We start from the raw sequence: 26,367 nt of genomic DNA on the forward strand, positions 1-26,367 counted from the left end.
TACTGTCCACTAGGGAAATGAAACACGTTTCCCTCCTCCCCACCTGCTTGCTATTGCACGCTGAATTGCAGCCAGCGTTGCCGATGCTTTAAACTGCAGTTCTTACCTGCAAGGCTTCCAGAAACCTGAAAGAGCCAAGCCTGCGGCCACGGGGAACCAGACAGAAAGTGGCATTGTGCAGCATTTCACGGTAATCATACCTAACAAGAACAGGGGAGAAAAGAGAAAATTCAATTAGCGGTGAGTCCTAGAGTAACTGGGCGTGAAAATGCAAACAGCTGTTGAGACACATCTGGATAAAATCATCCCTGACCAGGACCGCTCACCACCAGGTTAACTAGCTCCCTCCGTGCACGCATGTGTCAGCCGTCTATCCGGCTCCCTTTTGTTCATCCTCAGGAGCAATCACCATGGGAAAGAGCTGGAAAGAGTGGCAATGAAACTGAGAAGGAAGGAAATCATTTTGCCTTTGCAATAACCAGCCATTTCTGTATAAACAGGCGTGCATGTGTTCTGACAACAAACATTAAATATTTTGATACCCAAAGCATTGTTGCGGCACCTATTCAGCTTTAGTCGAAGTCATGCACAACTGTGTTCATTTCTGCGCAAGAGGTTTGTACAAAGCAAAAAATATTCCAACTATGCCAAAGAAATCTTTCCTTATCAAGCAGGCACTAAAAAACAGGGCGGGGGGTTACAATGACTCACTTGGTGGTTATTGTCAAGTGTGGTGAGAGGGATAAACTGCCAAATTTTGGCAATTAACCACATAGTTGCAATGACCCCGCTCCTCTGATTTAAAATTTTAAGTGCTTATAGACACTTCTGGGTTTTTTCCGATTCCATCAATCACCTCGAAACCGTTCACCAAAAACACACATCAAATCCTAACAGTTTCCAGCCCATTATTAGCTAATTGTACTTCTGGCAAACCCATGGAACTGTGCGTGGCATCGACCTCATCTGAGACAAAAGGATCCAGATTAAACACCCTCCGTTCTCCTGAGTGTCCTGGACCCTGCAGAAAGACGTTATTTTGACAGCAACTTGTGGCACTGAAATTTTCTAACATTAATACTCAAATTTAACTGTAGCCTGCAGGCAGAGCAATTTTTTTGTATGCATGTATGTGTATGTATATACATATGATTATATTTTATATATAAAAAAGTCCGGATCTACATTTGTATTCTCACACAGGCCAGACAGATGGGAGTAAGCCAATTTTCAATCATAAGCACTGTCTTTAGGAAGAGACATCTTGCAAAGGCCCATTTGCTTAAACAAGCGTGTATAGCTAATTTGCACAAGAAAAGGTCACTGTGAATGGATTATCTCCACGGAGAGTAAAATAAAAACCCTCGTTGCATTAATTAAAACTACAAAACAGACTTCAAAGTACTTTTTTTTTTTTTTAAATTGTATCTCAACTTTGGTTAAAATACATATATACATATTCCATTTGAGTGGCAGCAATTTCTTTTTCTCCGTGTGGGATATTGATTGGCAGCCATGTCCCAACTCACCAGCTAGCAGTGACACAGCACTCAGGGGGAAAATATAGGAAACTGGAATACCAAAAAAATAAAAAACCTTGCCATTTTTAAGCATTCCTTTTTTAAATACTGAGAGGTCTGAGGCTCATCACCTTCACTGTATACTGTATGACAGAAAATGTTAATAAATACCAAAAATAGAATACCCCGCAGGGCTAGAATACGCCAGTCAGACGTCCCCCATCATTAGCTAGCTAAAAATGTAAAATCCTGTTAATACCCTGGAATGCAACAATACCCACAAAACGTCGATGGCAGAACCAGAACACAAAGAAAAGCAGAGAACGAGGCCAGTGCAAGTGAGCCCTCCATATGCCAGTGACGTCTTATATTGGGCACCTTTTCATTCATACCTCATTTGCTGATACTAGGATAGATTTACAAAGGAAAAAAAAAAAGAGAAGGATTTTGTTGACCATTTCCCACCTGGAAACCAGTTAGTGTCTTGCTCCCATTTGTGCGTTTTAAAGCCTATCGTGTGATTTATTGCTGAGCTCTGGAATAGCACGGTTCACGGTCATCAAGCAATTTATCTACATCATATGTACACATAGAGCCTCATCCTAACCTTGATGTATGGGCACAAAATTTCCACTCACTTCAGGGAGAAGCCGCAAATACAACAGGAGCAGACCCAGAATAAAGCAATATCCATCGAGAGCTGCTGCAGTGAATGAATTGCATGGGAGATTCTTCTCATGAACAAATTTCTTTGCAATTTCAACCCAAATGTTTTAAGGTGATTCAACACGATCTTTGAGCGCAGTGCTAAGGGACTGATTTCCAGTTTAATCCCCCTCAGTGACCACTCCAGGATCAAGCATCTATCTGAAATCCCTAAACACAAGGTGCCGATTTTACTCCTACTAGTTCATGGATAGCACGCAAAGCAACAGGGGCACCCTGCCTTAGCTGAAAGACAGAAGACAGCCGAATACGTTCAAACATGAATTGGAAATGCCTTTCATACAACACATGAAGCCAGCCACAAATACATAAACATCTCTGTCAAGCTGCAAGCATAGCTTTGCAATCTGAAGCACTGTTTGCAGAGGAAATCGTTTAGATGTACCAAATAGTACTTCAGAGTTGAGTCTGCAGCAGAGACCACTTTATGTTTTTCTCAGTGTTTGGAGGAGACCTTGGCCACGAAAATGTCACTGGCTGAATGAAGCTCCAGCCCACAGGCCACGGCGGGGACACAGAAGGCATCAGGGCAACCCTCAGTTTCACACTCCTTCCCATTCAGCCCTATAGGAACCACACACGCAGCAGGAGGTTTGAGCTCTGCTGGTGTTTTGTTGGGGAGGGAAAATTGCTTATGTACGATTGGCATTTTTTTTCCACATAGGAAGCATACGTGTCTCACCTGAAAGCAATTCTGCACTTCCCTTAGCTCTGACTTGAAACGGTTTCAGTGAAGTCAGTGAGATAATCTCTTATGATTAAAGGCAGGTATCCGAGCTAAATCTTTGCTGGACTTGAAATTTCTCCTTCACTTGTGCAGGAGAGAAACTGGAGGTGGCGCAGACATGCAGCACACCCTCTCAGCTACAGCAGGACACTTGTACATGAAGTACCAATCTGGCATCTATTGCAAATACCAGCATCACGTGAACGACAGGCTTGATTTCCCCACCATCTTCACTGACTAATCTCAACAAGACCTCAGGGAAGCAATGAAGTATTATAACCCTGCTCGCAACCGGCAGAGGGGCCTTAAGTTACAGAGAAAATAGTCAAGTGTTTAGAAGAGGCTCTTCCAGAGCCTCCTCTTCTTCTTCTCCTCCCCTGGCAATGGGGGTTGTATCTGTTTTCAGAACTACTTATTTCCATTAGCCGGTAACATCTGAAGATGGCAGGGAAATCTGTTACAGTCTCTCAGCTCGCATCGCTGTGGTTTCTGCAAACCCGGAGCTGCCAGCTTGTGGGGACAGCTCTGCACTACCTGCCTAGCCAGATGCTCTGGTTTTACGCAGCGACGGAGGTTTTTCAGGCTCCACCTGCAGCTGAGGATTTGGAGCAGAGACCGGCACCGCGGGGCACCGTGCTGGCGGCTGGCCGGGCACTTCTTCCTTACTCGTGCTGCTTCGCTGTCGCACTCCTTCTGGCACTTTCCTTTCCTTTACTGCTGGCAGTTAATCTTCCCGAGCACTTACTGTAGGAAAGCTTTGAGAGGAATCCTCTGCTTTGCGCGGAGGGTATGTCTTTCCAGAAAGCTCCTGGTTTCCATGTTAGAAGACTGCTGGGGAGAAGGGGCACATGCTTATTGCTCATATTCCTGTGTTCCTTCATTCCGCACGCTTGCACGGAGGTAACATTTTACTGCCAATTTTAGGGTCGGCTTGGCCTGGGCCTCAGCTGCATCATTCAAACATGTTAAAATCCAAAATGCATATGCGTTTAAAATGACAGTTGGGGCTTTAAAACTAAAATAGCTACAGATTTAACCCAAAGCTGGCATCCCTCTGTAAAGATCAGCAGTGTGTTTTATTAACTTCCAGGCTTCCTTCCGTAATGATTAAGTGCACCTTGTTCACAGCTAATACCTTTTTAGGCAGCATAAACAAATAGCTCTATTTGTAATCAATTCTAATTTATTCACACTTTAATTGAAATATCCCCTCCTTGCTACCACCCATAGCTGAGAAAACATGTTCGGCCCCATCTATCACGCAGGTGTAAACACTGCAACGCCGGGTGGGCAATTATCCGAAGGAGAAACGCTGCTCAGCCAAATGCTCTTACCATTTTAACTTCTTGATCCAACACATTGCTTCTACCTTTCCCTACCCCACCCCCCTTTTTTTTTCTTCTGATGTGCCGACCTTGTCAATCAGCACGTGGATCAGAAGGCTGCTTGGGATTCCTGGTTCACCATTATCCCAAGGAGCCCGGGCAGGCTGCAGAGGCTCTGCAGTGACTAATCAGCCATGCCATACATTCCTTCTTACAGCTTAAGCATTTCCCTATGTCACTACACTTAAGAGATTATAAACTAGCCTGGGAAACATTTTCAGTACCACTTTTAATATAAACTATTTTTTTCCAAAGCCACGTCGTCATCACCATTGATTGAACAGAGCTCTAAAAAGATGTTAGCTGTTTAGACCAGCAGATATTTCCATCTACCCAGATGCAATGATTATCATACTTTATCCAGCTATATGTCACCTGTCACATAGGAATCACAAAGCAGTGTATATGTTTTCTTATCTAATCCTGTGAACACTGATACTGGATACCATCACCACTCCCGTTTCATAGATGAAAAACCTGAGATACAGATGACTGGTGGCTTCACCAGCAACTAGACAGACCTTGGGAATGTTAACCCCAGTGTCCTCGCCTGCCTCCCTCCTCTCCAGTGATACAGCACTCACCGAAAACCAGCTGTATGTTATGGCTATTAAAATTCAGATGGAAACACAGGAGCAGAACCCAAACCAAATACAACGGGTTCAACCCAGCAGTACATATTTCAACAGCGCCACACATAATCCATCTTTTGGAAGATGCTGGAGCTCATTTTTGGCAGGGAGTATCAGCACATACTGCCGTAGATGTCAGATGGGAGTAGCGCTGTTTTTTTCTTTCCTTAGCCAAAAACTGCGATGGCATTTAACCAACTATGTCCAGGGCTCCCTCCCTGAATCTGCAAGCCCATGAACGCACACTGCATCTTCCAAAAGTCTCTGCATCAGTTCAAGGGCTACAACAAAGACAGATATTAAACACCTACGAGACAAGGCTAAATCATAGAATCATAGCATCATAGAATCGTTTAGGTTGGAAAAGACCTTTAAGATCATCCAGTCCAACCATTAACCTACACTAACAAGTCCACTCTAAACCAATCAAGGGTAGACTAGACTAAACCATGTCCCAAAGTGCCACATCTACCCGTTTTTTGAACACCTCCAGGGATGGTGACTCCACCACCTCTCTGGGCAGCCTCTTCCAATTCTTGACTACCCTTTCCGTAAAGAAATTTTTCCTAATTTCCAACCTAAACCTCCCCTGGCGCAGCTAAAGCCCATTTCCTCTCGTCCTATCGCTAACTACATGGGAGAAGAGACCAACACCCACCTCACTACAACCTCCTCTCAGGTAGTTGTAGAGAGCGATAAGGTCTCCCCTCAGCCTCCTCTTCTCCAGGCTAAACAACCCCAGTTCCCTCAGCCGCTCCTCATAAGGCCTGTGCTCCAGACCCTTCACCAGCCTGGTGGAGTGTTCCCCAGTTTTCCAGTATATTCACTTTCAGCTATTAACCAATCGGCCAGTTTTCCATGTGTGAATGCTTAATGCAGATGGCTCTGAACTACTGGCTGGAGAGCCTGAACGGAAACCCACTCTGTCACACGGAGCATCTCGTTGCTTGGTTTCCATTAAGGTATGCTGGCTTTTAAATAAACTGTCAAGTAAAACTTGGCATCGAAAACACCAGTGACTGTCTTTGTAGAAAAGCTGACAGTTCAGCTGTGCGTCAGATAGATAGCTGCCCAAGACTGAGCTCGAAAGGCTAACGCATCCTACTTGGAAGGGTGCCGTCGCCGCGAACTGCTTGCTTTCGGATTTACGGCTGCGCAATGCTTTGGGGTGATCTTACTGCCGGTTTTCAGGCTACTGGCTGGCAGTTCATCTCCCTCTCCACAAGCGCCGATTCTGGAATTAGAAAGTTTGGAGGTGCAAAAACATAATTGGAAAACTTTTTTTTTTCCCCTGCTTAAAGGGCTAATTGATTTCACAGGTGTTTAATTATCATTTGCTGTGAGATAATACCTTGTAGTGCCATAAAAAATGGATTTAATTTTCGAGTGCTTGCAAAACCATTGCCAAAGCCAAGTTAGAGCTAAAGCTAGATAATTATTCTATAAATCAAACACACTGCCTCCTTTCTTTGAAATTTTTAATACTTGGCTATAATGATATCTGACGACCTTGAAACGAACATAAAAAGGATTTTCTTGCCAAGTGCTGAAAGGCAGCCATCGGAGTATTTCTTTCAGCCTGGTTCATTACCACAGCCACCGCTGCCATGCTGCCCTGGCTGCAGGACTCCAAGGGATGCTACGGTGTAAGTACAGCAGCAGCGTGCGTGAAGAGTGATTTCGGCACACAGGTAACAGCCGAGTACGGGCACGAGCATGAGCCCAATCTGAAAATGCTGCTAAATTAATGAAAATCTTGCACGATTCTTCTAGGCCTGGCAATGGAAATGAAACTCTGCAAGCATTCAGTAACTAATGTCAAGGTACAACTGTTTTCCCCTTTCCGTGCCAGCATCTTCTTTTAGTTCAGAAGGTTGGATTAACAAAGAAAAACAGGGAAGTAGAGTTTTCACTTTAATGGAGTGCTAAGGGAACTTTGTTACAGTTAAGATGGACAGTAACCATTGAAATTTAAATCATCTTTAAAGTCTTCGGTGACAACATGGTTGGATTCAGTTCACTTCGATATTATGCACAGAAACATTTGGATACACAAGCCATTAAAGTCAATGTACATTCTAACAAATAAAAATGCTCTAATGATTTTTGTCTAAATATTTACACAGGATGCCCTGTAAATCTATGTGGTGCATGCAAGGCACACACAACATTTGGACTGCCAAATACTATCCAACTGGCTCCCAGCGTGGCGGTTACACCACCTAGAACAAGTAGTCTTATACAATAGCAAATGTGGTCTCACCAACATCATTTGATGTTTAAAGGCAACTGCTTATTTGACAAGTGTGCTAGAGAGGGTTCGTAAGTAGTGTGTCAGAGGCAAACCTTGCCGAGGTGCCTCTCCAGGCAGCGTTACGCCCCAGTTACCAGCAACCTGCTAATAGCATCGTGCAGCGCTTCTTCTAAAACCAAACGCTGGCTCCTAGGCTTTGAAGTCCTCTAAGAGTGCCTGCTTCACAGCAGCACCTCGCTGTGCTGGCAGCAAGGAAACTCACAACACGCCTGAGTAAGAAAAGTCCATGAGGAAGCAAACGCATAGCTTGCTTGTATCTTCTGAGGAATGTAAATGCAGCACCACATATTGTGAATCCAATACCCTCTAGGTCGGTGGGAAAGCGCTGAAGATGCTGATGCTCACACACGTGGATGCATGCACAGGAACACGCACGCACACAGCCGCAGGGTAGGATTTTATGTGGATATATATACCTCCCCCGCCATCCCCTCTGAAGTGACATAAACGTAGATGAATCTTCTTGGCCTGAAATGTGCCCGTCTGGCACTTACTGCCCATCAAGCTGCTGGACTCTTACAGGGCAAAGATAAGACCAACCTGTTAAGAAGATCCAGTGGTTCAGGCAGGCTCTTTCTAACAGGATTCTTCTAACAACAAGTTACACCAACACTTTGCATCATTACGGTACCTCTATCTTGCCATTTTCTGGAGGTCACAAACTCCTTTTTGAATATTTCAATATAAAGAACCTCAGCCTGCCGGCAGGAGAACAAAGCAGCTTCTCCATTTCCCTGATGGGGAAACCACCACACAGCCTGAACTTGGGCTTCATCTACTCAGCCTTGTTCCCCAGTACTCTGCATAGAACAATGCAGGAGTAAGTTGAAAGTAATATCTAACTCCTGACAGTGTGCTTTGGCATTTCAATAGAGAACTAGTATCTTGGGCTGCATCAAAAGCAGCGTGGCCAGCAGGTCGAGGGAGGTGGTTCTGCCCCTCTGCTCTGCTCTGGTGAGACCTCACCTGGAGCGCTGCGTCCAGCTCTGGGGCCCTCAGCACAGGAATGGACCTGCTGGAGCGGGTCCAGAGGAGGGCCACCAAAATGATCCGAGGGCTGGAGCACCTCTCCTATGAGGCCAGGCTGAAAGAGTTGGGGTTGTTCAGCCTGGAGAAGAGAAGGCTCCGGGGAGACCTTCTTGCAGCCTTTCAATATGTAAAGGGGGCTTATAAAAAAGATGGAAAGAGACTGTTTACCAGAGCCTGCAGTCACAGGACAAGGGTAACGCTTTTAAACTAAAAGAGGGTAGATTTAGACTGGACATAAGGAAGAATTTTTTTACGGTGAGTGTGGTGAGGCACTGGAACAGGTTGCCCACAGAATTTGCGGATGCCCCATCCCTGGAAGTGTTCAAGGCCAGGTTGGATGGGGCTTTGAGCAATCTGGTCTAGTGGAAGGTGTCCCTGCCCATGGCAGAGGGGTTGGAACTCGATGGTCTTTAAAGGTCCCTCCCAACCCAAACCATTCTGTGATTCTATGATTCCAATTTTTAAAATTGGTGATATTATATTCTGTCCTTCACAGAGTGATTTTGTTTAGACTTTAGCCTTCTCCTAGCAGCAAAGCAGTGCCAAACACTTGTTCTAAATAGCCCCATCTGGTCCCATTAACCAACCTCACATGCTGTGACAGTCCAGCTGTGAACATCTTTGGGGTAACTTCCCGCTGCAAAGCCAGTTCTCTTATTGATTTATTCTCTAACTCAAAAAAAAAAAAAAAAAAAAAAAAGCCCACTACTGGAATTTCAGTTATTAAAGCATCAGTTTGGATTAAAGACCCAAACAAAGAAAAATCCATACTGCATTTTCTGAACAAAGAAACAAATTTTAGCTCATCTGCCACCCACTCAAATTTTGAGATTATGGGACATACCTGAAAGCCTCACAGTGCAGAGAAATAAAAGACTTATTGTGTGATCTCTCACCTGTCAACACCTGCGGGCTCTGAAGCTAATGGTTCCCTCCTGCCTGTCAAAAAAAAAAAGGCCTCCAAATCTTTCTTAATTATTTTAAATTAGCTCTTTATTGAAAACTTGTGGTTAAAAAATGCTGAAGAGGATCAGTTCCCTAGAGTTTCATGCTTCAGTATCTGGGGCTACTGAATGTTTTAAATAACTGAGAAACGGTTGATTACAAGCCCTGGATAGTAAAATATGAATAAAACCAGTGCCCTGCACCCATTTATGCCACAGTCCAGTAACTGGACCCAGCAGAGTCCAGAGGACTCCGGCATAAAGAACACCGTCCTCTCCATTACTACAATCCCTGTAGGATTGGGACTTCAGCAGGATAGTAGAGAAAGTACAAACCCCTGAAGATTGAATTAGAAGGGGTTATCGTTTCTATTCTTGCTTTGAATGTCTGGCTGAGCTCTTTACCAAACAGTTTAGAATAGTCCTTATGAAGCTTATCATTTTCTATTCAGCTTCACAGATTTTCCCATTACAGCTATCGAGCTCCTAAGTGGCTTGTTGGCATCTTTAAAAGTTATAGTCCTCCAGACGCAACATCTAAAAACGGAAAGCAAAGATGATGTGCAATACTGGCTCTAATTATGCAGGAGTTCATTTCTATGAATGACTGGATTTGTTTCCAAAAAAAAAAGAGGGACTTTACACAGGAACTGCTGGCAGAGCCCCGTGTTGTCTAGGCATGCTGACCCAAAATGTGACCATGCTTGGAGGAAAAATTAGTTCAGCAAATCCATGAAACAACTTTGAAGGAAATAGAGAAGTGATTTATTTTTACTCATAAGATGTCAGCTGCAGCTTAGTCCCCAGGGGTGGTAACACCACAACATATCTAGATACTTCAATATTTGGGTTATTTATTAGTTATCATATTTGCCTTCATCTCAGGATCTCAAAGTATTTTTTTTCTTTCTTCTTTCTATAAATGAGACAAAGCTACTGCAAAAATAGGAGCAGGACACAAAGTGGGGGGGGCAGGGGGGGAAGAACCCTAATTCTGTGTATTTTGATTTTGTAGCACTGAACTTTAGGGTGAAATCCCAGCACTGTTACAGTCCAGGGTGGGTTTCCACTGACTGACAGCAGGTGCTGATCTTCTGGACTTAGTGAGGACTAACTTCTCCAATAAAGCAGTGCAGGAGCGTGAACTGTGGAAGGGTAGGAAACTCCGTAAATTTTTTCCCTATTGCAGTCAACAGTGAGTATTAAAATAATTTTAATTTTCTAAGAGAGAGAAAAGAGGAGATAGCAGGAATAAATATAAAAATGCACTGCTAATTGTTTTTTAATGATGCCTCCTATTCCCATCCTCAGTTTTGTTAACATACAGCTAAATCGGGCCACCCCATGTGCAGTTCGAGGACTAGGACTGTGCTTCACAGAGTGGCCAGGTAAAACAGGATCTGTCCCTCCGCAGATCTGCTCCTTCTCTGTGCTTGATCACTTCTGATGACTACAGTAAAATCAAAGTTTTCTATTATTTGCTCTTCTCAGCAACAAAGGCAGCTACAAGAAGAGCACGGCTCCTCTGCATCTCTGCATCACCAAGTCTCCTTTGGAGCTGGACTCTCCTCTCTTCCTGAGCCAGAGGAAAACACGAGCCGCATGCCATTAAGTGCAAGTTTGGAATTGCAGCTGGCTTTTGTTAGGTGTTTTTTACCTTTTATAGGGTTGTTTAGGCAACTCCAGTGATCTTCAGTTGACGTTAGACCAGATCAGGGTGACGACACTCCATTCAGTAGGGCTGGAGAGAGTCTCACCCACTTTCAACAGGACAAGGGGTAATGGTTTCAAACTGAAAGAGGGTAGGTTTAGACTGGATACAAGGAAAAAAAATTTTATGTTGAGGGTGGTGAGATACTGGCACAGGTTGCCCAGAGAAATTGTGAATGCCCCATCATTGGAAGTGCTCAAGGTCAGGTTGGCTGGGGCTTTGAGCAACCTGATCTACTGAAAGATGTCCCTGCCCACAGCAGGGGGGATTGGACTGGATCATCTTTGAAGGTGCCTTCCAACCCAAACCTTTCTACGGTTCCATGATTGCCCATGGTGTAACATGGAACTTTTAGGTCCCAGCCTGGGCATGCAAAATTGCTGTCCAAAAAACCCCACAAGCAGGTTTGCATCCATGCATACTTATACGTACACACTTCCGCACGATTTACAAAGGACTTTTATCTGGAAACCACTGATGCATGTGCATATCCTTCTTCTCTTGCCTGACCCTGCCCTGACACACAAAGAACCTCACACATGATTTTTGCAAAATTACTTTTTCAAAAATCAAGGCCCATTTTGAGAACAAAATTAGAGGAATAACCAACCAAAGCAAATTGAAAACCTCATTCTGAAGGAGAGCTCTTCTCAAGCATGCAAAGCGAGTCTTTTGAAAACCAGTCTGTAAATGTAAGTGCCAAACACTATCTAAACCAGACCGTATCGCAATTCTGAGCGACACTTTTCATTTTGCTCGTAAGAGTCCCAGGGAAACCACATACCTGCTGATGGTGAATGCCTGACTGCTTGCATCTGTAGCCCTAATGCATCACCACAGTGTCAGGCATCTGAGCCATGGTGGGACCAATCCTAAGAGATGCAGACGGTGTTTCTGGGTCCCTACTGATGCCCACCCCACACACGGCGCTCAGCACCGCGCAGAATCATCTGTTTTGCTTTTTTAGCATTCCTGCCCCGCTGGGCAGTGCCTGCCTGAACGTGCTACGTCTGTTTGCGAGCTAATACATTATTTACACAAACTATTCAGGCATAGCAGCAAGGACATAAAACATTTATCAACAAAGGGACCAGTTTGTCATTTTAAAATAATTATGTTTCTTTAAAGAAACCAACAAATTCAGTTGTCTCAGAATTATTTATTAGGTTGCACAGGCTTGAAAGGACTCTCTCTTTTGGATGCAGGAGTCTCCACTCCAAAAAAAGCTTTAACCATGAGAAATTTTATACCTCAGCAAGCAAATCTCAAGCTCGCAGGTTTCACAGCCAGAACACTAATGAGAAGCACAGCTCAGGTTAGGCGTATGGTGGCACCTTCTCCTGTGATCTGCCAGACACTGAAACACCTTGAATGAACTGTGGGGTTGCAGGGCAGGGAACTCCCAAGTGTATTTGCAATTCTGCTCCACTGTCAGTAGCTGGAGCACACGTCCACCACACTTACACATGGGAGCAGCTCTACCAGCCCCAGCCCCGGTGGGATACAGCCAGGCGTCTCCTCCAGCCCTGCCGGGAAGCGTGCAGGGCCAGCCTGGCAGCGCCTGGCAAAACAGCCCTTTGCTCTCTACCAGCTCCCTGCCCTGCACTGCCTTTTTACAGCTCCTCCAGCAATTCAGGCGCAAGGACATAATGGAAAGGGAAAGGCGTCGGCATGCAAGTGCTCAGATCAGAGACAGACCTGTGATCTGGTGCGCTTTGCAGATTGCCAAGGAAAACATGACCGTCCAGACAAAAGGGTTTACGAGGGGATGCCAGCAGTGATCAGATTAGTCGGAGGAGCAACAGCTCTTCGGCCAAGTGCTAAGAGCCAACAGATGGAGGGGAACGATGTTGACTGTAAGGCCATGCGATGACGCAGTGCAATATGCAACTGGACTGCTTTTTTATACAGGTATGTTAATTTTGATATTAGTTTTAAAATCTTGAAATTTTTTTTGAACCTTCCAGTGATAAGCACGGAGCAGGTACAAAGACATTCGTAAAAGAGGCTTCTGTATCAGGGGAACTTCAGCTTCCTGCCTCTTAGGAACTTAACTGCAGCACCCTGCGCTGGCGGGGGAACAGGCTGCACAGGTCCCAGCTGAGTCTGGGTTTTGTGTGCTGTGTCCCCAAGGGGTACAAATGAGACCGCGAGCTCTCTCTGCAAACTTCCGAGCAGCTGTTCTCCCCCAGCTCCCTCTGTCAGACTCCAGATGGGCTGTGATACAGGCAGTTTCCTACAGTAACGCCTCAAATCACGTGGTAGATGTGTCAGCAATTTCTGCTGACATCGGAGGCTAAAAAGGTGCAGACCTGGAGCAGGTTTTTTGGAGCATCCTCATGCAGGGCAGTCATCTTTTGCATGCTGTTTAAAAGACTATAAAACGCAGTAAACCAAAGTCCTCTGTAATGCTTGGCATCTGAAACAAGACTTTTTCCCTTAGAAAGCAGCAATTCCGTAAAGGATTATAGGGTCACTGTGGACAAGCAGCTCAAGGTTGCTACAGAAGAGCAAATGAATCCTTAGACGCATCAACCACATTCTACACACAGAGAAGAAGTTGTCCCTGTGTACCCCGAGTCGGTGAGGCAGATACCAGAAAACATCCGGTGCCAATACCCCCACATTTTAGAAAGATGCTGAATAACTGAAGACAGAGAAAAGAGACAGAAAAGTTATTTAAGGAACTGCAGTAAATACCCTTCTGAGAGAGACTTAAAGACCTCAGGTTGTTCAGCTTATCGGAGAGAAGAGGAAGAAGCAGCTTGATTACAGCATGTAAGTGGCTCTACAGGGAGGAAAAGAAAAGGAACCAAGAGTTCTTCAACCTGCTGAAAAAGGGCACAACAAGAGTCAAGAGGTGGAAGTTAAAAGTGAAACAAACATCAATAGAAATCTGTACTAACGGCCCAGCGCCGAAGGGGTTTTAACCACTGAACCAAACTGCCACGAGAGTTGGTGGCTCCTCCATGAAGTGATCTCTTGGAACGGGAAGCGCTGCTTTGCCAGAGGATAGGCTGTACCTCATCCCGGTTTACGGGATGCAGCGCAGGGGTGAAGCGGGTGACACAGAACAGGCTGCAGTGCGCAGGAGATCAGACGGAGTAATCTCCTGGCCCATCTGGCCTTCCATTTTCTGCAAAAGCTACGAGTATCTGGTGCTTTCTGATCGTCCCGAGCATAAAACCTCTACCTCCAATATTCCATCATGCAAATGTCATTAGATTAGTACTGAAATGCATGGGGACATGAAAAGGGACAGTATTTTCTGATAAGCAACCCATGGCACTGCTTAGATCGCTCTGCTAGAATTACAGTAAATAAGTATATAAAAGCATACAGTAAATAAAAAAAAGACTAAACAATAACAGACTACACTCAATAACAAATAACCTTCAGGATTTTTGCTGCTTCAGACCAACACATTCAACTTCCTCAAGAATTATTTATTTGATAAACGGGACAGTTTAAAAAGTACCTATTGTTGTACAGAGATCAGTATTATATTTCTATAGATCTTAATTGGTTTCATTCCTCTAAAACTCTTCATGTGACTTTTCCACAAGGATGATCATCCTGATCAAAGTACCAAGTGAAAAGGTTCGCTCTTTGATTATCATTTTGGTAAACTTAGTAGAAGCATCCATAAATTAGCAGGGAAGAAGGAGGAAAAAAAAAACCACAAACCAACAAATGATTATGCCTAGGTAGAAATTCTAAAATGATCTTTTTTAATGGATTACTGAAACCCTCCTGAGTTCATCTGCAGATACTGGAAACATGAATGGATAAAACTGGAAGCCTAGGGATTAGCAAAGTCATTACCACAATCGCATTTTCCTTATGTGGAGTATTTTGCTTCCTCCTCCCTCCACCTTTCAAAGGCTTACGATCTCTGTCTAGTAATGCAGCCAGTTTTTCTATGAAACGTACCAAGTCCTCTATAATTTACTTGGCAGCATCGGTGTTTATTACCTTTTGCAGTGAGCAGTCCTGTTTAAAACTAGTTTCTCATCACGCATTAATATTCTGGTATGGGAGGTTTGCAGAAACGGAGAAAGAACGAGAAATAAATCCGAAGGCAGCTCCTTGCCTGTTTTATCGTCCCCCAGCTTAGTCTGCGTTCAGAGGGGAGGAAGGTCTGAGCACTGCAGTCACGCCTCACAAATACAGTTTTCTTGGTTTATACCTTCCTCTGCTTCGGGTTTTCTCGCTCTGCTGAGTAAATACATCTTCAGCAGAAACCCGACCAGGCGAAGAGACGTGCGGTTTGTGCCTTGCCCACAGCTCGGCATCTCGATCCGGCTGTGGTTTCCACAGGTGTCTCCCAGCTCCGCTCAGCCGGCACGGAGAGCAGCCTCGGACCTCGCCCCGCGCGCAGCCACAGCGGCTCTCACCCCCTCCTCCCTTTTCGGCCTGACAGGTTCAGCGCGCTTCTGCGGCGACCTTTTCCATGGAGTTTTGAAGGATAACATAATTGCTGCCTCAGCAGATTCCCCAAGAAATTCATGAGAGAGGTTTCAGCTCCAGTTTTGTGAGGAATTTGGAAAAAATTAGGCCTTTATAGTGACACACGACCTTACTGTCTGTCCCTGCACTGCCACAAATGTCAAAAGCCTCAGCAAACACTGCTTGAATGAGAGGTTTGACAAAAGCCCCATTGAGAAGTTATGGCAGATGATGTTAACCCATTACTATGTGAATTTTATTGTAGCCGGTAGTTTTTGGGTCTCTCCTCAACCCCCAGACTCCTGACAAATGTGCAAATCCATTTGCCCAGGGACACCAGCACACAGTTACTGAATCACCGTGTGTTTAGACCAATGCTGCAGGGAAATGTCTGTGTACATCCTCTGTAGCTGTTTATATTAATCACAGCTGCAAACCAGCAGCCTCTTAGCCTTGGGTCTTAATGCACACACACTCTTACTCCTGTGCAGGAGCATAACTGATCTGCACGTGATGGATGTGGAGGGAAGGGCAGCTTCGGCTGGACTGCAGGAAAGAATAGAATAGAATAGAATAGAATAGAATAGAATAGAATAGAATAGAATAGAATAGAATAGAATAGAATAGAATAGAATAGAATCGTTTAGGTTGGAAAAGACCTTTAAGATCATCCAGTCCAACCATTAACCTACACTACCAAGTCCACACTAAACCAATCAAGGGTAGACTAGACTAAACCATGTCCCCAAGTGCCACATCTACCTGTTTTTTGAACACTTCCAGGGATGGTGACTCCACCACCTCTCTGGGCAGCCTCTTCCAATTCTTGACTACCCTTTCTGTAAAGAAATTTTTCCTAATTTCCAACCTAAACCTGCCCTGGCGCAGCTTAAGCCCATTTCCTCTCATCCTATCACTAACTATACACAGCTCCACAGCGTCCCAGGTGTGGGGGTGCAGTGCTGCTTCCCCAGTAACACAAACCAGATCCCACTAAAAGCTGGTACCTGTCTCATCCAATTTAACTTCCAAGCAGCAGAGAACTCAGTAACCCCTGCTGCACAGGAGAGGAAAGAAGTGCCGAGGTCAGAAGGGAGCAGGCTCAGGAGACAGCCAGATGCTGCGTGGGAACAGGAGCTCCCTGCCTGCAGAGGGAGAACTGGGCTCCGGGGTTATCCGGGATTGAAAGGCCAAGTGCCCAGCAGAGACATCCCCGTGGGCTGGCTGGGACCCGGCGGCGGCTGCGTCCCCAAAGGAGAGGACGACAGCCTGCGGGCACCATCCTGCCGCGCGAGGCTCTTACCCACGCCGCCCTCAGAGGCCAGCCCAGATGATCTCATAAAACAGTGCATCGAGGTCACCACAGCCAGATTTTTACACATCCTGGTCTGCAACGGCCCCGCTAAAAGCTGCGCTCTCTTCCCAAAGGCATGCAGCTGCTGACAGCAGTCCTGGGCCAAGGACACATGGCGCCGGCGCCCAGGCGGCCCCGCGGGCTGCTTCCGTGCCTTCTGCCCCGCAGGTTGCTTCCGTGCCTTCTGCCCCGCGGGCTGCTTCCGTGCCTTCTGCCCCGCGGGCTGCTTCCATGCCGCCTTCTGCCCCGCGGGCTGCTTCCGTGCCTTCTGCCCTGCGGGCTGCTTCCGTGCCTTCTTCTGCCCCACGCGCTGCTTCCGTGCCTTCTGCCCCACGCGCTGCTTCCGTGCCTTCTTCTGCCCCACGGGCTGCTTCCGTGCCTTCTGCCCTGCGGGCTGCTTCCGTGCCTTCTGCCCCGCGGGCTGCTTCCGTGCCTTCTTCTGCCCCGTGGGTTGCTTCCGTGCCTTCTGCCCCGCGGGCTGCTTCCGTGCCTTCTGCCCGGGGACACTGTGCAGCAGCGGGTGTCCTCCGTAACCTCAGCCCCCCAGCTTCAGCCTCCGGAGGAAAATCTGGCTGCAGTCCTCACACATTGACAGCAACAAGGCTTTTACTTCGCTCTGTCCGCTGCTTAGAAAAACACACCAAGGTCAAAGAAAGAACATGACTTGAAGGGTCCTCCCAGCAGCATCAGGGTCTCGGTGCCTAACTGTCCTGGTTTCGGCTGGGATAGAGTTCATTTTCTTCCTAGCAGCAGGCATAGTGCTGTGTTTTGGATTTAGTAGGAGAAGAATGCTGATAACACGCTGATGGTTTAGTTGTTGCTGAGTACTGCTTATGCTAGTCAAGGACTTTTCAGCTTCCCATGCTCTGCCCGGTACACAAGAACCTGGGAGGGGGCACAGCCAGAAGAGTTGATCCAAACTGCCCCAAGGGCTATTCCATACCATATGGCATCATGCTCAGTATAGAAACTGGGGAGGGTTGGCCGGGGAGCAGCGATCGCTGCTCAGGAACTGTCTGGGTATCAGTCGGCGGGTGGTGAGCAATTGCATTGTGCATCACTTGCTTCGTGTATCATTATTATCATTATTATACTGTTACTATTAGCATTACTATTTTACTTTATTTCAATTATTAAACTGTTCTTATCTCAACCCAGGAGTGTTTCTCACTCTTACTCCTCCGATTCTCTCCCCCATCCCATCGGGGCCGGGGGAGTGAGCGAGCGGCTGCGTGGTGCTGAGTTGCTGGCTGGGGCTGAACCACGACACTAACAGAGGTTACGCCAGCAGGAAAAACGCTTCTGCCTCTGACGTCCGTATCGTGACCCCGAACAGCCAGTACCGGGTGAGTTTTGTGCTTAGCCCGAGGACTGTTTGTAAAATGATCGATGACGCACGCAAATGGGCTCTTGTTTGCCTTACTGTACACTGCAAATATTGCTTTTGACAACGAGGTTTTTGCCAAATGGTTCTGAACACACCCAAAGTGGGATCCCGGAGATAAAACTGCATAAGCAAAGTAATGTGATCACCGGCTGTCTTCCAAGAGGGACTGATCAATGTCTTCTGATTTGGGCTTAGCCTGCAGGACTATCTTGGCAGAGGTGAAAAATAGATGCAAGTAATGTCACCTACCCACCTCTGCTGCTCTTAGGATCAGCCTGGGTTGCAGGGAGCTGTTGCACTGCTTTTAAGCTGAAAATCCTTTTCCACTCCACTTCTGGAGCAACTCTAGTCCTTAAAATTTGAACTCCCTCAATTCCCAAACAAGATTTAATCAGAGCTTGTTTCTGAAGGGGTCTAAGTTAATAACAAATACACAAGTGCAGGTTTCCATAGCAGAATCTCTAATTACTTTTAGCAAGCAGTAAAAGTAAATTGGCGATTACTGCATGATTGTACCACATCCCCAAACTGAGCAAAACTGAATTCATGCCTCTCTGAAAATTAGGTGCAAAAAGGCTTGTAAGAGGAAGGCAAGCGAGCTATTCCCCATCCCAGCCCTCTCCTGAGGTCAGGTGGATGATGTTGGCCAGATTCTGCTCTCAGTTACTCTGGTGTGAATCTCAGTGGAGTTGCTCTGGATTTACACCGACGTAGCTGAGAAAAAAACCTGCCCTGTCAGTTTTCCTTCTTCGGTGACCGTTCTTCTAAATCTTGGGCCCCATCTTAGATCTGCTTCTTCTTACGAGTTGCCTGACTTCACCGCAGTGCCAGCTGGCATCTCTCTGCTGATCTGCCAGCGTTTAGCTCAGAGGATTTCCAGACAGCTTCACGGATACTTTTAGTCGTCAGAAAAAAAAAGCAGCTCAAGAGGTACCTCGTCTATTCTGAGTGCAGTCATTCGGCTAACAGGTCCAAATGGCTCTGCCCGTGCCCCAGAAAAAAATACAGAAGCACCATGGAAATTGGAGTTTAATGTTCTGCATTTAAAGCCGAGGGTTTTTTAATCTTTGGCACCCATGAAAGGCTGTTTTTCACAAAACTGAGTGATAAAACCCTACAAGAAACACTCATCCCCAAACTATCTGTGTGGCTTTTGCACACATCTGTTTCTCTCCTGTCCTCAAGAGATGTCTAAAATCTAATTAACCAATTAATTTGCAAATATATTCTAATTTATTCAAGGCAGATTTTCTTAGTGTTAAATTATCTGACAGCGAACCATACGCTGTACACAGGAACAGGACTTCATTAAAATACCAAAGGTTACACAAATGGAATAAAAATTATATTTGTACTACAGTCAGCACACACTTATATCCCCTAATGAGAAAATGTGTTTGTATTTCCCTATTTCTAATTTGTTTTTGCATGTTTGGTGTAAACCTGCTGTTAATACATTTGCAACACCAAACTACTACACCTAGTGTGGAAACATGAATATCCTGAGAGCCTTCCACGTCCGTTTAACTTGCAACAGAATTTAAATATACAAATAGTCCACCATTGGCGCTGGTAAAACTCTTCTCTCAGCCCAAGCGATGCCACAGCTCATTTGTTATTGAGAATTACATCCGTGTCCCCGGCCAGCCCCGCTCCTCCTGCCTCCCTCCGCAGGTAGCACCGTTGGCTGGGAAATCTCAAGTTCTAATTGACGGCATTTGTGCAAAGTGAGTCTAAAGGAAAAAGCTGATGCCTTGCTCTTGATTGCTGCATTGAACTGCTTGCCTTCGCCCCCCCCCCCCCCCCAACTCAATAGCTGTGTGGGTACAAAATACGACAGCTGGTTTCAATTCTGCCAGCAACTGGAGAGATTGTATCATTCACCATCGCGTGGCATCAGTCACAGCGCCGCTCAGCCTTCTCGAAAGCACAGGAGATGCGCTGTTGCGCTCAGTAAAAACCACCCAACAACAACAACAACAAACACACACAAAAAAACCCTTCCCTAGTTACTAACTCTCCAAGTATTTTATTATACAGTGTTAGCACAAACAAAAATACTTTGTCTGTATACACTGGGCACAGAATTACTTCTTGAAAACATTAATACCAAACAGCTGTTTTCTTCGCCTGACAAGCAACTTAGTATTTTTATTATAGTTCATTACACTCCAGTTGCACCATGGTCAATTAAGACCAAGTTACAGTTCTTCTAGCTGTATGTATGCATAAGGGACTGCTCCTACACTAAAAGGCACTCTAACTATATCTGTAATGCATTAAAAAATAAGGGACTCCCCCCCACATCATCGTGGCTGAGCTAGGAAGATCAGCCAGATCTCTCGGCGCTGCAAACGCCAGGCTGTCGAGATGCGCCCAAGCCTGTTTTCACGCCACCAGGTCCTCGCGCTCCCAGCAGGCTCCATAAATCAAGCGCTGCTCGTGGCTGCGGGCGCCGGAGCAGCAGGAATCCATCAGCGGCAGCGCCGAGCCCTTGGGAAAGGGGCTGGGGGCCACAGGGGGCATGGCACCTCCCGCGGGGTTTGACAGCCGAGTGGGATGGTCTCAGCGGGAATCGAGAGTGCTGGCAGCACTCTTCTTAATTAAAGAAAAGCAGTAGGACCAGCCAGCTATACTGGGGGTGGGTGAATTAGGTCGGAAGACCTCTAAAGCTAGGGGAGAGTGAAACCCCTACCTCTCGGGGCACGCTCTCAATTTTAAAATCACACTTTTCACGTTTTTCTCCACTTATTTTTAGCAGCAATATTTAAGGCAAGTACCTAAGGAGGCAGAAGTGCCCTACCTGCCCCCACCTCCTTATATTTAATTTTTAACGTGTTTACTTTGAGCATGCACTGACCTGGAAGAGGGGATGACCTGCAAAGCGACCGACTCTGCAGGTGACTAGATGTATAGCTAGATGTATAGCAACTGTCAGAAGGGCAAGAAAAATATGAAAGCAATGGGATGAAGGAGGAGGAAAGGACCATTAGACCTCAGTGGTAGGATATGAATGGCTGCTCAGGCAGCCCCGAATGCTCCCACAAGAGAATCTGGTCTGGGTCCAAAGACGGCTAATGAGAGGGAGCAGAAACAGTTTACCAAAAAGAAAGCAAGTGTTTAAGTTCAGGGAGGAGACTGGAGCCAGTCCGATGGGGAATGCAAAACAACGAGCAATACAAAGCAGGGAGACTTGGCACTCCCATTTGTTTTTAGCCATACAATAAGGACAGCCAACAGAAAGAAGATGGATTTAAAGCACTACAAGATTTTAATTTTTTTTAAGCCACAGTTTATAATTAAGACATGGAACTAACAGTCTGTAAATATAATTGAGGCCAGAAACTTCTGGGAGATATCACGGCTACATTATATTCCATATAAAATGAGCGAGGGATGCTTCGACTACGCATGTCTGTAGCGTGCCTCAGGCTGGAGGTGAGGGGGAAGCCGAACCTTGGGGGAGTTATTTTATAGTCATCCCTTAGGGACCGTAGCATCTTCCTCACACATCAGTCCCAAGCACAGGCAGAAGCCAGAGGAGACTGCCCGCAGATGCCAGCTGGCAGGGAACAGCCCCTTCAGAACAGCGGCAGCAGAAGCAGAGGGACTCTCCCGAATGCCCGCAGGAGAAGGAGGGATACGGAGAAGAATGGATGGAAAATAAGTTGGGGGGGACTGAGGAGCAGAGACAGAGTCTGAAACTAGGTTTAACTCCTTTTTGTCTTTGTTTCCTTTACAGCTGTAGGTGAAGCGTGCAGAAAGCAAACACCCAGGTTCAGGGCCAGGAGCATGAGGGGTAGCTTTGGCAGCGAGGTGAACTGTTTGAGTTTCCTATCGCGGTTCATTATGCCAGGAGGACCTGTCTGCACGGCTCAACATGGCCAACTACTCCCAAAAGCTTTCTAATTAATTTCTTTTTGCTCATATCCAAACCAAAGAATTAAGCAATGCAGCTATTTATTTGCTTGCTGCAGCGGTCACCGACAGAGCTACCTACAATCACTGAGGACTGAAAATGAAGCTCTTGTGACTTCACAAATAAACCACAAAACTTTCCTCATAAATGCTCTCAATTATTTCTAGCCTTTGACTTGAAACCCCGCCCGTTCAAGCCTCTGCTAACTGAACTGAAACGCAGACTGCGCCACACCAGCGGCTCGATGAGTGGGGGGAGCGCTGGGTTCACGTTGGTTGCCTTGTGGGTCAATGCGGTTGTCAATGTACAGGGGTGCAATCTTGTTCTCTTATGGAAAGTTGATTAATTAAATGGATTAATTGATTTAATTAAATATCTGAGAATCCTTCCCGCTCGTGCTGCTCCTCACCGTTCTTCCATCCTCAGTCTGTGGTCAAAGACCTTCGAACCCTTCAATAACAACAGGACATTGCCTCCTTTTCCCCACTTCGAAGCTTTCTTGTCCTGCAAGCTGTACATATTTACATACTCGGCCATAATGTACCACTTCAAAACTGTGCAATCCGACAACACTTCTCTGGTTTAGCTATTAATAAACTACAGATGCATCCACCACTGACCAAAGATGCAAAGGCTGTGAAACATGAAAAAGGTTGATCAAAACCAGCTCCTGTTTTAGCGACAGCTTAAACTATTAAAACAGACTCAATATCATCTGCCTTAATGTCAACCACAGTATATTACTGTCCCGATACAGAGGATTGCAGGAGCAGAGCACAATTTCTTCTACATTTTTCATATAAAGCAGATGACACTTTTTACCTTGCTTGAGCAGGGTCTACCACTGACAATACATTTCATACACATACGCTTTTGGCTTGCCTCTGAAACGGCAGTATATGCTCTCAGATCTTCCCGACAAGCTTTAGCTTATTTAAGACTCGCTCAATATTTTCATTTTAGCTGTTGGGAGATGAAAATAAGGTGGGGAAAAGTCTGAAATTGTCACACCACCAAAGGGCATTGCCTATAATCATGCAGCTGTGATTTAAAGCCAAGTGACAGTCTATAATTGAATTGTCTGGGGCTGCCTACGGTTTATTTACTGAATTCAGACATACTGCGGGGGGGTCAAAAGAGCACAGGTCTTTACTTATTCATTGGGAAAGCAGGAGGGGGGCCCTGGTGCTCCAGGTACCTCTGCTATTGAGGAACCCCCTACGTGTGTCGCGGCTTTTACATCAGCTTCAGCGGAGCAGCAGCAAACATCGCCATGTCGAGCAGGGGGGAAGATGGGCCCGTTGGCCTGGGTCTTCCCACCTGAGGAGAGGATGCAATTCCTTGGAGAAAACAGCTTAGGTCTCTCTAGATGAGGGCTTCACCAGGCTGAGAGGGCAGAGGCATTTCCCAAGCCCTCTCCTCCATACCCTCCTTTTCTCCTGGGCCTGTCTCGTGTGGATCTCAAGAGGGCATTTTGGAAGCAGGCAGAACTTCTTCTTTAGCATACTTAGAGGTATCACCAGGTTAAAAACAAGCAGCCATGATAAAGCATCTGGATGAACCAGCACAGGGCTGCACAAAGCTGCGGCATTCGCGCCAGCCAAGGCTCCCAGCAGTACAGTCCTGCCTACAGCAGCCTCCAAACCCAAGGGGATGAATGAATGCACGTGGTGGAAGCGAAGGACTGCTAACGCCTTCGCTGCAGGGAGCTGATGCTCCAACCCTGACCCCAGCCTCTCCGTCAGGGCCATCAAGAACAATTTGGACATCTGTCCATGGAAAAATAGGAAATAAAGGTCTGAGGCCACCAACGCATTTAACACTGAAGAGCTAGCACAGTCTGTTAATCTGCACCACCACAATGTGTTAATCATCAGCCCCTGCCAGCTAAGGTCTCTGCTTCTCAGGAGTCACAGAATAAAAGTAACACCGCACATTTTCCCTGCAAGCATGCAGCCTGATGCTTTGGATATTTCTACAATACTTACATGCAAAACCGCAGACATACAGAAATGCTTCTGCAAATCTACTGGAATGGCTTAGGTTTAGGTTGGAAATTAGGAAAAATTTCTTTACGGAAAGGGTGGTCAAGAATTGGAAGAGGCTGCCCAGAGAGGTGGTGGAGTCACCATCCCTGGAAGTGTTCAAAAAACGGGTAGATGTGGCACTTGGGGACATGGTTTAGTCTAGTCTACCCTTGATTGGCTTAGAGTGGACTTGGTAGTGTAGGTTAATGGTTGGACTGGATGATCTTGAAGGTCTTTTCCAACCTAAACGATCCTATGATTCTATGGCATTCACTAGTCCGACTCATGGCTTTCTAAGTGGATGAAGCCTGAGTGTTACAGACTTGCTGTTCACACTGTGGCAAAACTAAGGCTGTGAGTGAGAAAAAATAATTAGGTCCCAAATCTGCATTAAAACATTTTTGCAGGATTTTGCTCTTCAAGTGGAAAACTGTTCCCACGCAGTCTATTTTTAGGCATTTCATATTAAAGAGATCAGAAAAAGTCTTCATGTTTCAATTTCTTGGTGGGAAGTTTTTACAGTACTTGGAACCAGGATAACGGTGACAGAAGAGGGGAATGAGTGAAGACAGTTGTTCCTGGAAATACAAATGTACAGCTGGAGCCAACGCAGGGGCAGCGAGGGGCACGCTTGGCTCGGTCGCTCCAGCAGCCAGGGTGCACCCTCATTAGCTACAGCTCATTTGCGCCTTATGATTACTTGCAGAGTAATTTAACGTATTTTGGGATAATAAACTACCCAAAGTACTGCTTATCAGTTTCATTCACACACAGTAAGTCCCAGCACCCATCCTTTTGACCTGGTTTCATTGACACAAGCATCATACTTCCAAGCCGAAGTCCAGAGCAGGGATGGGGACGTCCCTGCACATGGGAGAGGATGCTCGTGTCCCTCCGACACTGCGAGGAGGGGAGAGCGGAGGGTGAGGAGAAGGACAAGGCTGCAGAGAGGGATGAGGAGGGCTTTGTTTGCCTTTGAGATTAAAAACAAGGCAGGAGCCGCTCCACCGTTTTGTGAAACTAGTGGAAGGATTTTCTGCATCAGTCCCTTGGTAGCAGATGCTTGATTTTTTTTTTTTTTTTTTTTTTTTTTTAAATCGCTTTTGAACAGACTGCAAGATCACGTTCCAGCAGAGCCCCGGCACCCTGGATTCAGTTCTCAGGCCAATGCCTGAAACTCTGAGGTTTTGGTTTCTTACAAGCATGTTTTGTGAATCCCCCTGAGTCTGGCCTTGCACATCCAGTGAACACATAGAATCATAGAATCATAGAATCGTTTAGGTTGGAAAAGACCTTTAAGATCATCCAGTCCAACCATTAACCTACACTACCAAGTCTACTCTAAGCCAATCAAGGGTAGACTAGACATCTCTGGGAGGAAATTATCTGTCCGCATCAGAAGCAACTTTTGCATCATCTGCCGCATGTTTCCCCTTTCACGCAGAGGGAAAATCTCATCCTAATTCCAACCCGCCCAAAAACATGTCATTAACACTTCAGATTCACATCCTGCATGTTCCCACACACCAATGGGCTGAAAGTCCCCCCTCGAAGATGTGCCTTTCGGTGCCTGGCCGACTGCACTTCGCTTGCAACTGGATGGCTCTTTGGAGACACATGTGACATTTCATGCTGTCAGAGAGAAAAAAAATTGCCCAAAAAAGGCTGCTCGAACAACAACTTCTTGCCTTTTTGCTTGGCACCAATTAAACAGTTAAGAATACTGGGAAGGAAAATTTTAGTGATGGAAAGGCTGTCTTGGGCCTCTCCCTCCTGGGCAAGACACTGAGCGGCAGGCAGCAGCGCTGAACCACGCAGCATCCCTTTGTCCAGGTTGGGGGGTGACGAGGTCCCACGACAACTACTGAGGCGGGCTGCCTCCCAGCGCCATGCAAATCTGGGCGTGAGGGACTCGCTTCCACACACCCGGCCGGGGGATGCCAGAATATGGAATCATAGAATCAGAATTGTTTAGGCTGGAAAAGACCTTTAAGATCATCCAGTCCAACCATTAACCTAACATTACCAAGTCCACCACTAAACCAGTTAAGGGTAGAGTAATAATTTCATGTTTCCTGGCTTGGTGGCTGGATTAGTTTTTAATGAAAGTAAAAACTAGGAATCAGTAAGGTTGGAAAGGAGCTCTAAGATCATCAGTCCAACCATCAACCCAACACGACCATGCCCACTAAACCATGTCACAAAGTGCCACGTCTACCCGTTTTTTGAACACTTCCAGGGAT

At 46.0% G+C, this 26,367-nt stretch overlaps 1 protein-coding gene across 1 annotated transcript in view; it reads right to left on the reverse strand.

Annotated features, from left to right (window-relative positions):
• EXT1 (exostosin glycosyltransferase 1) overlaps positions 1 to 26,367 on the reverse strand; it is a 184,664-nt gene that overhangs the window by 25,106 nt on the left and 133,191 nt on the right. The window contains exon 2 of the mRNA XM_075705490.1: positions 107 to 200. Within this exon, the coding sequence (XP_075561605.1) occupies positions 107 to 200 (94 nt within the window). The remainder of the gene's footprint in view (positions 1 to 106; positions 201 to 26,367) is intronic.

This window comes from Pelecanus crispus, chromosome 2 (assembly GCF_030463565.1).
Source record: "Pelecanus crispus isolate bPelCri1 chromosome 2, bPelCri1.pri, whole genome shotgun sequence".
Taxonomy (NCBI): Eukaryota; Metazoa; Chordata; class Aves; order Pelecaniformes; family Pelecanidae; genus Pelecanus; species Pelecanus crispus.